This window comes from Triticum urartu, chromosome 3, assembly GCF_003073215.2.
Source record: "Triticum urartu cultivar G1812 chromosome 3, Tu2.1, whole genome shotgun sequence".
In the NCBI taxonomy this organism is placed as follows: domain Eukaryota; kingdom Viridiplantae; phylum Streptophyta; class Magnoliopsida; order Poales; family Poaceae; genus Triticum; species Triticum urartu.
In genome coordinates this window covers 103829772-103840388 of record NC_053024.1, presented here as the reverse complement: position 1 = coordinate 103840388, position 10617 = coordinate 103829772, and the positions used below count along the sequence as shown (strand labels likewise).

Here is a 10617-nt window from a genome sequence, read left to right as displayed (position 1 = left end):
AATAGCACAGACATTGAACGAAAACAAACAGCAGGAAAACATATGTTATGGCAAATAACATCTACCATTGATCCCCACTTTGCCGTAATATCACCAACAAAATTCTTCCACAATCAGATTAGACAACAGAATTTAGAGGCCAAACATAACGTCCATGACCTTGGACAGGACCGATTTCGCGGGCGAAGCGATGGCTCCGGACGCCCCGCGGTTGCTCTCGTTGCCGTTTTGCATGGGATTGCTCGGCAAAGGCGCCAACGCGTTCCTGGTGGCGAAACCGCTCGGCGCCACAGCTTGTGACGGAAATGGAACCGACATGCCGCCGTTGTAGGTGTCGTCGGTGTTTTCATTCAGATACGGTCGCTGCCATGGATCCACTTGCTTCACCCCAATGATAAGAACACTGTTTAGCTGCTGGCTGTGCTTGGCCAGCGCTTTCTGCGCATCATGACGGCTCTAAAACATACAAAAGGAAATACAAATCAGCTATGAAACTGACCCACAACCAACAAGGGGCGGAACGGGGGTCTTAAAGTGGAATTTTGCATACTTCTACTAACTGTACATGTTTCAACTAGAGTACATTAGCAAGGCCCCACATAAAATAATTGATGGTAGGCAAAGCTTAGCACATCAAGGCACTGTGTCATAGTAAAGGACAATCAAACTACAGGGCAAAATTGGCCATTGTGTCCATCACCACTTCATATGATATGCTGATATAGTAGAGTAGGTGCACAGACCACACAAGGAATTGTTTTGTCACTTTGCTTCAGTCTTCATTTTATTTTCATTTCAGAAACAAATGCATAAGCTAGCAAAGATTTGGTGTATTTAACTGCTTCTGTGATTTTGAATTTCCTTAGCTGCTACTGTCATTTTGATACACCCATATGTTTCAGACTATCTAAAGTCGTTAAAGATTCTGAAAACACTGACACTGCATGTATCTATCTTGTGACAAAATTTCAAATGCAAACTCGATATGTAGCTCAATAAACACAAATGACAAATACAGTGCTGGCACTGATAATGGGCCAAAAATTCACAGCCCAACTTGAATGAAATACTACTGACAGCTGGATTTGTAATTTTTTGTTTCTAGATTTGAGATTGGAATCTGGATTTCAAAACATGACATAGTTGACACATGTTGTGTCTCTGTCTTCAAATTTTCTTGAAATTTTTACGACTTTTGGAGTGGTATTTGCAGACAGAGTACCGGAGCACTCAAGTTTTTGAGGATACACCCTCACATGCAATGATATTAGAAGTATTACTTTCAGGCTAATATTTTCATTATGAGTAGGGAAAAATAGAGATCTTTTATAAGTATCAATGCTCAAACAATTCAGTACAAGTTTACCTGATACAAGATATGCATCCAGTTCGCATCCCTCGGACCAGGAACGTGTCTCAAGACTAACCCACATTTCTCAAATTCTCTCAGTACAAAGTTGGTATCAACCGGCAGAAAACTGGCAGAAACAAGGCAAGGAGCATGATCAGACACAGAATATATAAGCACATTTTAATCAGGACAGGAAAATTAATTAATGAACTAGATTATGCATTGGAGAATATCTGCTTCAAACAACATAGCTTAAGAAAATATATATTCAAGTACAACAATAATAATCATGTCTTTACATCGGAAGCTGAAAAGATGAGAGGGGTATAACTGGCACCGTGGGGATGCAATCTTATTGATATGTTCAAGGGACATCTCCATATGCAACGAGAGCATAGGTAGTTGTATCCAGATGTTATGTCTGACTATATACTATAGTGCATCATCCAACGTCTAGATGCAGAACTTACATAAGGTTCCTAAAACTATTTATTGCTAGATTACCAGCTGTTCTCATTGCTTAACCTCCTAAAGTAAGGCGAGGTGGTAAGGCTACGCCTTAGACATAGAAGGAACAGAGCAATCAAGCAGTTTAGCACGCACGAATATATTGCAAGGAAAAATAAGAAAGACCAAGAGATGGGCCACTACCTATGCACTTCCCTGTGGCCCAAAAGCCCATCTAGTAGACTCCTCCTGTGACCTAATTCCACTATCCTCACTCCCTACTACCTCATCACAGCCGCCACACACCTTCTGCTCTCTTTCCTTACTGTAGCAGTACACAACCCTAAAACTCCTCACCGCAGCATCCCTTCTTCCTCAACAGCAGAGTAGATCTGGCAAGGGAAGGCGACGGTGGAAGCAGGCGCATGAAGGGATGCTCGCCGGAGTGTTGGGGGATGGTGGGGTTGTCGTCTCCAAGCCCCAGAAGCGGTCACAACGATGATGCAGCGAGAAACAGGCGCTAGCAGAGACCTCTGACGACAGTGGACCTTTCACTGAAGCAGTCGTACGTTTAATGTCTAATAAAGTGGGGCGGACACCGGACGCCTTACCATCCTGGGGCGCCTCAGTGCTTAGGCGACACATTAAAAACAATGCTACCACCTACTTTCAGATAAGCTAAGTTTCCACCAAATGTAGGTATCTGTATGACAGGGGCACAAATGATATTATGAGAAAGCATAGAAAACCATCATTCTTAGGCAGAAATAAATCCATCGAATATGGACATTAAATCACTCCCACTCACACAAGGTCGCAGAACGGTACACATAGCGAATAATAAGCTATCACAAAACCAACAAGTGTGCAAGGGTAGTACCAAATCGTAAATATACCGAGTAACTATATAATACAGAGAACATGTGCTAATCAGGAAATGCAGTCCATAGCCCAATACACATGTGAAATAACAAGAGAACTGTAACACTTTCTCATCAGACACAGCCGGGCATGGTTGTTTTGTAACAATTGGTATGTAAAACTTGAAAACGAATAGCTCTTTGACTATAAACGCCACAAAATCTGTGACAAATTTCATCAATCACAAATACTAAGAGATTTCCACAAGGTCAGCACTCAGCACATCGATGGCTCGAACCACCAAAATATAGTTTGGTCCAGAAAATTAGCGGAACTGAATTGGTTAATGTGTTCACGAGTTCGGTGATTTGGTCAGAGTCAGCAATAGCATAATAATGTGGTACTATGTCCCAAAATTACCATTCTTAGGCTAATGATCTTCCAAATTTCAACATGTTAACGATTGGACTTTGGGCCTCGGCTCTCCATCGTTCTTTTACATAGTACGATTGTTATTTGGACGTTGCTTCAAGCATTAAGCTGGAGAAATGAATGCAAATAATCATTTTAAGCAGTCTCTTGTTTTCAGCTAAGGTCATATAGCTAATCTTGGTATAAAAACACAATTATATCACAGTATGTTGAAACTGCATCAGCGAATCGGCACATGGTTCTTTTTTATCACATACAAGACATACATGATTCCCATTTTTTTGTACACTGATCCACTTCAGTCACATACCAATCAGTTAATGTGTTTACAAGTTTGGTGATTTGGTCAGAGTCAGCAATAGCATAACGGTACCATGTCCGAAAATTATCATTCTTAGGCTAATGGAGGACCTCCCAAATTCAACTTGTTAACAATTGGACTTCTGGCCTCAGTTGTACATCACTCTTTTACATGGTAACTTGATGGGTATTTTGATGTTGCTTCAAGCATGAATGTCAACAATCATTTTCAGCAGTCTATTGTTTTCAGCTAAGATCATATAGCTAATCTTGGTATAAAAAACATAATTACAGATTTAAAAGGGCACAGTATTTCAAAACTGCATCGGTGAAACACCACATGGCTCTGTCTCATGCCATACAACTCCTACAGGTGTACCTCATACAAGATATACTGGATTCCCAATTTATTGTGCACTGATCCGCTTCAGTCACTTACCAATCACTTAAACAACAACCCTTACCTCTAATTGCAAGAAAACCTATGCATAGACATACACGACTATATGAATCGAACACCACAAATTTCCACCAGAAATCTAGTGCATTCTTCGTATCGGGGTAAGCAAGAGGAGAGGCGACATACCCAAAAACGGTGACCCATTCCTCCTCGTCGACCCGGCCAGTGGAGAGCACCGAATCCCTCGGCATCTCCGGGCGCGCGACCTCCCTGGGCGGCGGCAGCGTGATCAGCGCCACCTGCTGCTGCTGCTGCTGCGGCTGCTGTGCGGAGGCCGTCCCCGGGGACTGCTGCTGATGCACGACTCCGTCGACCGGGGAACCATCCCTCGCCTTCTCCTCCCTCGAGGGGGACCACCACGCCGCCGGGGAGGGGGAGCCGTTGGAGCGTTGCGGGGTGGAGAAGAGGCCCCCGCGAGGGGGAGGAGGCGAAGGGGACATGGCTGCCTGCGGAGGCGTGTAGGGCGGCGGCGAGGGGGAGTGGCGGGACAGGTCATCGAGGGAGAGCAGCGGGGGAGGCGGCGGCGGGGTGGAGGCCTGGGCCTCGCGGCGCACGGACGCCGGGGGCATGCGGAAGGACGAGGATATCGGGGACGAGAGGTCCCGCAGGAACGGCGACTGGTGCCGCCGGTGGTCCGGCCTGGTGGCGCTCATCGCGGCGGCGAGGAGCAGGAGGAGAGAAACCCTAGTGACGCGACCGACTGTCAGACTGTGGCTTTGGGTTTATCGAACCAAAAAAAAAAAAACACGACGCGAGCGAAGGTGTAAGCAACGGCAGCTCACCGACCGGTGGGCCCCGCGACTGGTGGGGCCCACTTGAGGGTTGTTAGTAAGCGGGTTTACAGTGGAAGGCGTAACTGTTTCCGGTGTCAAAAAAGTTCGAACAGGCAAAATGGAGGTTGCGACGGCGACGGAGGCGTCGGCGCCGGCGGCGAGCGGCGGGGCGAGCAGGCGGGGCCACCCGTTCCCGTGGCTCGACGTGGCCATCTCGGAGCCCTACTACTTCCTCCACCTCATCGCCTTCTTCTCCTACTTCGCGGCCCGCACCACGGCGCCCGCGGCCGAGGACGACCCCGAGCTCCACAGCCGCCTCATCCGACGGGTGAGATCCCGCGGCCCCCGAGTCTAGATCCGGATCGCGCCGCCCCGCCGGTCCTTGAACTGTTTTGGCTCACGCGGATCGGCGTCTGTGCTGTGTTTCTGCAGGAGATCCAGGCGGTGCTCGTGTTCCTGGTGCTCTTCACAGTGAAGGTACGGTGTCTAATGACCACCACTAGTGTTTCAGAGTAAAGGTTTCCTTGTGCCGTAATGGAATTTGACAATTCGACTGGTTGGAGCACTAAGCTGCGTGTGAAATAGAGCTGGAAATGTACAGTTTCCACGCGATGCTAACCTGACCATAGTGCCACTATGTGCTATGAATCTATGATGCCCAGCAGTCATGATTTTAGCGATTTTCTGTATTTGCATTTGGGGTCAGTTAGGTCCCAGACGCAGGTCTCTCAAAAGCACTACTATGATTTGTATGAAAAATGAAGCTTGTAATTTGCTGACCAAATAAGTTGATGCTTAACAGATTGTGAAGGAGGAACACTGGGAAACATTCATCGCTGATTCATTGCTCTATGCAAAGGTGTGTTCATATGGAATGGCTGTGTTCTCTTACTTTGTTATCATGATCTCTGGTTTTTATATAACTTCTAGGCAAGGGCAAGCCAGGATACTAAAAATCATCGCTGTTCCTTACTACAGTTGATATTGCTGAATATCTTGATGCTCCTTATGTTCTTGTTTTGCTTTGCAGGGCCTCTTGTTGGTTGTTACTTTTGTTATCGATTATTGGTTGACCGTTGGCTACTTACTGGGATTTATTGGTATGCTTTTGTTTTTCTTCGGGTTTTATTGGTGTGCATTCTTATGAAGAGCAAAGTAAAATAACTATCGTGTTTTATATCACCACCCTGACAATACGTTCAAGTTTTTGAGCACTTAATAGGGAATTTTCTTCCTGTCTGAATCTCCTACAGTGTTCATTCTGTGGTTAATATTTGTATTCATGCAATGCTAAATTTTATGCTGTATTAGACTCATCTCAATCATTTTCCAACATAACTTGTAGGCTATATCAGTTGATGTAGCAGTCGCTTAGTTTGATCGATGTTATGATGTAACCTTTGTACCCTTCAGCTTTGTCCTGCATACTGAATCTGTCTATTAGTCTATTACTTACACTGCATCCCTGATCATCAAACACCCATCCAAGTTTGCAAAACAAAGCTGTAGCCATGAGATTAGTAGCACCAGACTATAAAAGACTATGAATGAATTAATAGTCAATAACTGCAATTGTTAAATTGTAGTTTTACTCAGTCAGTAATGAAAAAAAGATCACTCACTGTTTCCTACCGGAGCACTGAGGAGGAATATAAGTTATGCAGCAAGTGTCAGTTGCTACTTGCAATGTAATTTTAGCCCAAGCTCTTATCAGATTATCCATCCCTTGCTTGTAGCATAACATCGAGGCATAGAAATAGTACTCCTGATCAGGATCATATTCTGCAGGCAGGATGTGAACAATTTGATTTCCTTGTTATGTACCATGGCAAGACACTCCCAGGCCAGCAAGATCCGCATTGACTAGCTCTGATATGAGTTACATACCATGTTGCAATGCTGATGCCAGTGGCATTGCAGCAGTCACTACAGCAGAGCATCAAGTGTATTTTTGTGTGTCAAGTTATGAGCCATTATGCTAGTCATAGTAGGAAAGCATTGATACTGCCAAGGAGAAATATATCTGATATGGGGCACACTGGTTGTCGATTGCCTACTTGCTCCTCTTAGATTTCCTGATTTATGTAAGTCTTGATGCTTCTTAATATTCCAATTTCAAGATGTATTCAAATCATACCATGAATCCTATCCGAAGTTTTTCTTGGCAGTAAAGTTTGAGATATGCTTTGGATACAATTTTCATGCTAATCTAAACTGCTTCATTCGCCCATTTTAACCGTTGCTTACGTTTAGTTTTTCATTTGCAGTTATATATGCTATGGCTCAACAGCCACCTTATGATGGCCTAGGTACGTTTTACGATTATATTTTGAGTCATTTAATCATGGAAGTTATGTATAGTGTTGTCCCCCTCAAAAGAAAAGAAAAAAAATCTGTGTCGGCAAACTGTATTCCTAAAGTAAGATGATATTCCTTCAATTTTTATTCGTATCTTTTGTCTGCACCATTGATGTGATTATTCCGCTTCTTGGTAAGTAAACTTTAATCGATGCTTACCATGTCCCATTAGCTACTCATAGTTGCAAACCCGGTTCTGTCAGGTATATCCTATGCGGGGCACATTGGTTGTGGCTTGCCTACTTGAGAATCATCTGTCATAGCTAACGAGTGAGATGACTTGTGATTGAGTTTTGAGACCAGGGGATGACATTATAGATAAATAGGCAATTGATGTGGCCTTTTTTGTTCCCACTTGTCTCAAAGACAGGAGTTTGGAACCCAGAATCACACTGGTATACTAGTACATGTTGTAGGATAACCCCAGTTCCTGAATTGCCACAACGTGGGCATTCTTCTTACTTCTTAGCGAGAATTATTGCAGCTGGAATTGTGAGGCCTATTCACTAATTAGCCTAAAAGGCCTTAATCTGAAATTGGTAAAGTGGATCATCTAAAAAAGTTAATTTAGCTGGGGATTACCAATATTGCAAACCTGGAAAAAATGCATGACAGAAGGTTTTGAGCCGGATCAAGATCATGAGTTGAATAAATTATGCTCACAAATTGGTTTCTAGCTTAACAATTTCGATCCTTTTACTATGCGTGAGTACCACTTTTCCTTAGGCACACCCATATGTACATCCAATTGCTAAAAACGTGGCACTGTAGAATCATATTCTTCTGTTAAGTGATAATACTGAATTAGTATTACACATAATCGCATTATTCATATTGATTTTATACTAATTTCAAACATCACCACACTTCTCTCTTAATTCGGAGATGAGATAAGATGTTCATTTTTTTTACTTAGGTCATTTAAATCATTTGACCCCGTTGCAACTGGAAAGCCTGCTAACTGAAGAGCCAACAACACGATTTTGGCTGGTAATTTCCTGTACTTATTTTTTTACTACATTTGCATTTCACTTTTTTGGTAGACTTCTGATAACATATATTTCAATCCCATATTATATGTTACTGCCTTCAGTGAGTAGGATCCTATTCAGAATTTGCTCATTGTTCGATTTGTTATTTAAATTTTAACAGGTTGAGTTCCGGACTTCCTTTTTAACACCATGTATACAAGCAAGCAGTGTCATGCCTGAACTCTCTAACATGTAAGTTATTTGGAGTTTCTTTTACTCCTTTTACAATTATTTTTGCACTTCTGAGCTCTGTATTTGTACAATAAGTCTCAAAACTCTCCAGTAAAGTAGATTCTTTCCGTCATTATATTTGACAGTTTGCAGTAATTTACAATCTAGGGCTACTAGAGTTAGGTATTAGCTGGGCATTACTTGAGAGAGTTTGAGGTTGAGTCTTAGCTGGAAGCACGAGATATTCTTGTCATTTAGCTTTGCAGCCTCATGCCATTTGCATTACTTTGCTTCTGAAATACACTATTTTATTTTACTTCTTTTTTTGAAATGGATATACGCTATTTTACTGATTAGCGAGCTTATGTTTTCACAGTCAATATTAGTATGATTAGTCATTAGTGTAATAATCTATCAAATAGCTTTAGCTTGTTCTGAGCACAATATAAGTACTCCCTCCGTTCACTTTTGTAAGTCATTTCAGAAAACTCAAAATGGGCTGTTTTGTACATTGTCTGAAATGTCTTCAAGGTCTTATAAAAGTGAACAGAGGGAGTAGTATTTTCCATATATTGGATCACGTTCTGATGATTCTTTTAATGCAGATACTCCAACAAGAACATTTCTTTTGGATTAGTTGATCTTGGGCATTTTCCAAATGCTGCAGCGAGGTTTGGAATATCCATGTGGGGTAAATCTTTAATTTTACTTCTGCCATCTATGCTCTTTTTTTCTTGGTTTGGATGGTCTACATTTCAGTCCTACATAATCGATGGACTCCTTACTGGATCTTGTTCAGAATGTGCTCAAGTCTTTCTTCCCACGAGGGTTACATTCTCTGTTGATTTCATTGACAGATCATCTTCCCACTTATATACTGTTTGACAAGGCGACCGAAGTTGCTCGGCTCCCAGAAATTGGAAACGGAACAAAAGTATTCGTGCCAAAAGTTACCAAGGTTAGTTTTCATCACTTCCATATTTTTATTATGACTTATGACTGAAATAAGTTCATCATCTCCCCCTTTTCGTGTACAGACTAATATGATATATCTTTGGAATATTATCTGTTCGAACAAACTGTCTTGTAGCAAGAGAATCAATAATGTTGTTATTTACACAACTGGAGGAATAGCCAGAAACAAGTTACTTCTAGGCATATAGCCAAATCAAGTTTTGACATTAAGAATTAGGAATATGGTTGCTTTGTCTAAAGAGCTTCATTATTCTACTTCTGTACCTAATTTTGATTTGGCTGGTTATTCCAGTTGTGGGAAACCGGTAACCCCAGTTCCTGGAAAGAAAAAGGAAACAAATATAGTTGAGACAACCTAGTGAGGGTGGCGGACCTAAAACGAGGCCTACAGATACTAGCCCCTAGGGCATTTTCAGACAACCATGAGCTTCCTGCCTGGTCCCGAACTTGAACACAGGTGGGCTTGCATGTACTCACGCACCTCGCTGACTGAGCAACACTCTCCAGTTCTCTACCTCCCTGTTAAAGAAAAGGGTGGAAGTGAAATAGTTGAGATATGGCCGACCTAAAAAAGCTGTGAAACCTGATGATATGTGGTGCAATATGACACCACAGTCTCCTTTCGTTTTAGTTCCGACAAAATATCAGGGCTGGCTATCTGGCATTGTGCCTCAATCAAAGCACTGATTACCGAGATGTTAACACATCAAAGCTGCATCAATGATAGAGCTCCTGAAACTTCAGTTAGCTACACTGTCTTCCTCACTGACCTTATTGTCAAATTCAACTATATCAAGCATTAATGATGAGCTTCAACTATGTGGTATTGCTTTTGGGAGAGATGTATGATATAGTGATATTATGCCTATACCTTTCTTGCAGAAGCTTCTCTGCCAGCACTTTGATCTTGACAGGCGACTGATTGAATTCCTGTCTACCTAGTTGTAAGTCAGCCAGATATGACTTTCACTGTCCTTTTCATTTCACCATCTAGAGAACACCTGTCAACTGAATTCATCCTGTCGTAGGATCCATTGTCTATCCCAGGTGTGTCAAATTGAAGGTGACAATTCGGACAAGATAAATGGACCAGACAGTTGTGTGGAAGCGATTACTTCAAGGGGGGCATCTTCAAGCTTGTTTTATTCGATGGGTTTGGTCGCACCCATCCAATCCAAGGCCAGTATACTTTGTGGCGACAAATATGTTTTCGCATCTTACTAGTTACTACGACCTGTCACTTCTTGAATTCTGGAATGTTACTACCCCTGTATAGATCTTGTAATGATTCGCCGACTATGCTTTCCACTGCAGTAGTGGTCAATCCAGACACCATTCGTTTCCAAAGTGCAGTGTGTCTCGGAATTTGTTTGGATCTCGGCGCCTTTTCCAAGCGGTAATGGCCTGCACGGTAGGCCATCCTGTCCCCCCTTAAACCCCGTTCCATTATCTGCCACA

At 42.6% G+C, this 10617-nt stretch overlaps 2 protein-coding genes across 2 annotated transcripts; one reads left to right on the top strand and one right to left on the bottom strand.

The window, feature by feature from the left end:
• LOC125543146 (nuclear pore complex protein NUP35-like) lies at nt 1-4586 on the bottom strand. The gene is made up of 3 exons (XM_048706397.1): nt 3978-4586; nt 1367-1478; nt 1-456 (listed from the first exon to the last, which is right to left on the bottom strand). Exons 1-3 carry the CDS (start codon nt 4502-4504, stop codon nt 133-135), a joined length of 963 nt encoding a protein of 320 aa, XP_048562354.1. The 5' UTR covers nt 4505-4586; the 3' UTR covers nt 1-132.
• A 104-nt stretch (nt 4587-4690) lies between these two features.
• LOC125543147 (thioredoxin-related transmembrane protein 2-like) lies at nt 4691-10506 on the top strand. Its single transcript, XM_048706398.1, has 11 exons — nt 4691-4952; nt 5057-5101; nt 5427-5483; nt 5655-5724; nt 6892-6933; nt 7899-7972; nt 8135-8205; nt 8790-8875; nt 9042-9142; nt 10042-10103; nt 10188-10506. Exons 1-10 carry the CDS (start codon nt 4743-4745, stop codon nt 10099-10101), a joined length of 816 nt encoding a protein of 271 aa, XP_048562355.1. The 5' UTR covers nt 4691-4742; the 3' UTR covers nt 10102-10103; nt 10188-10506.
• Nucleotides 10507-10617: the final 111 nt, after the last annotated feature.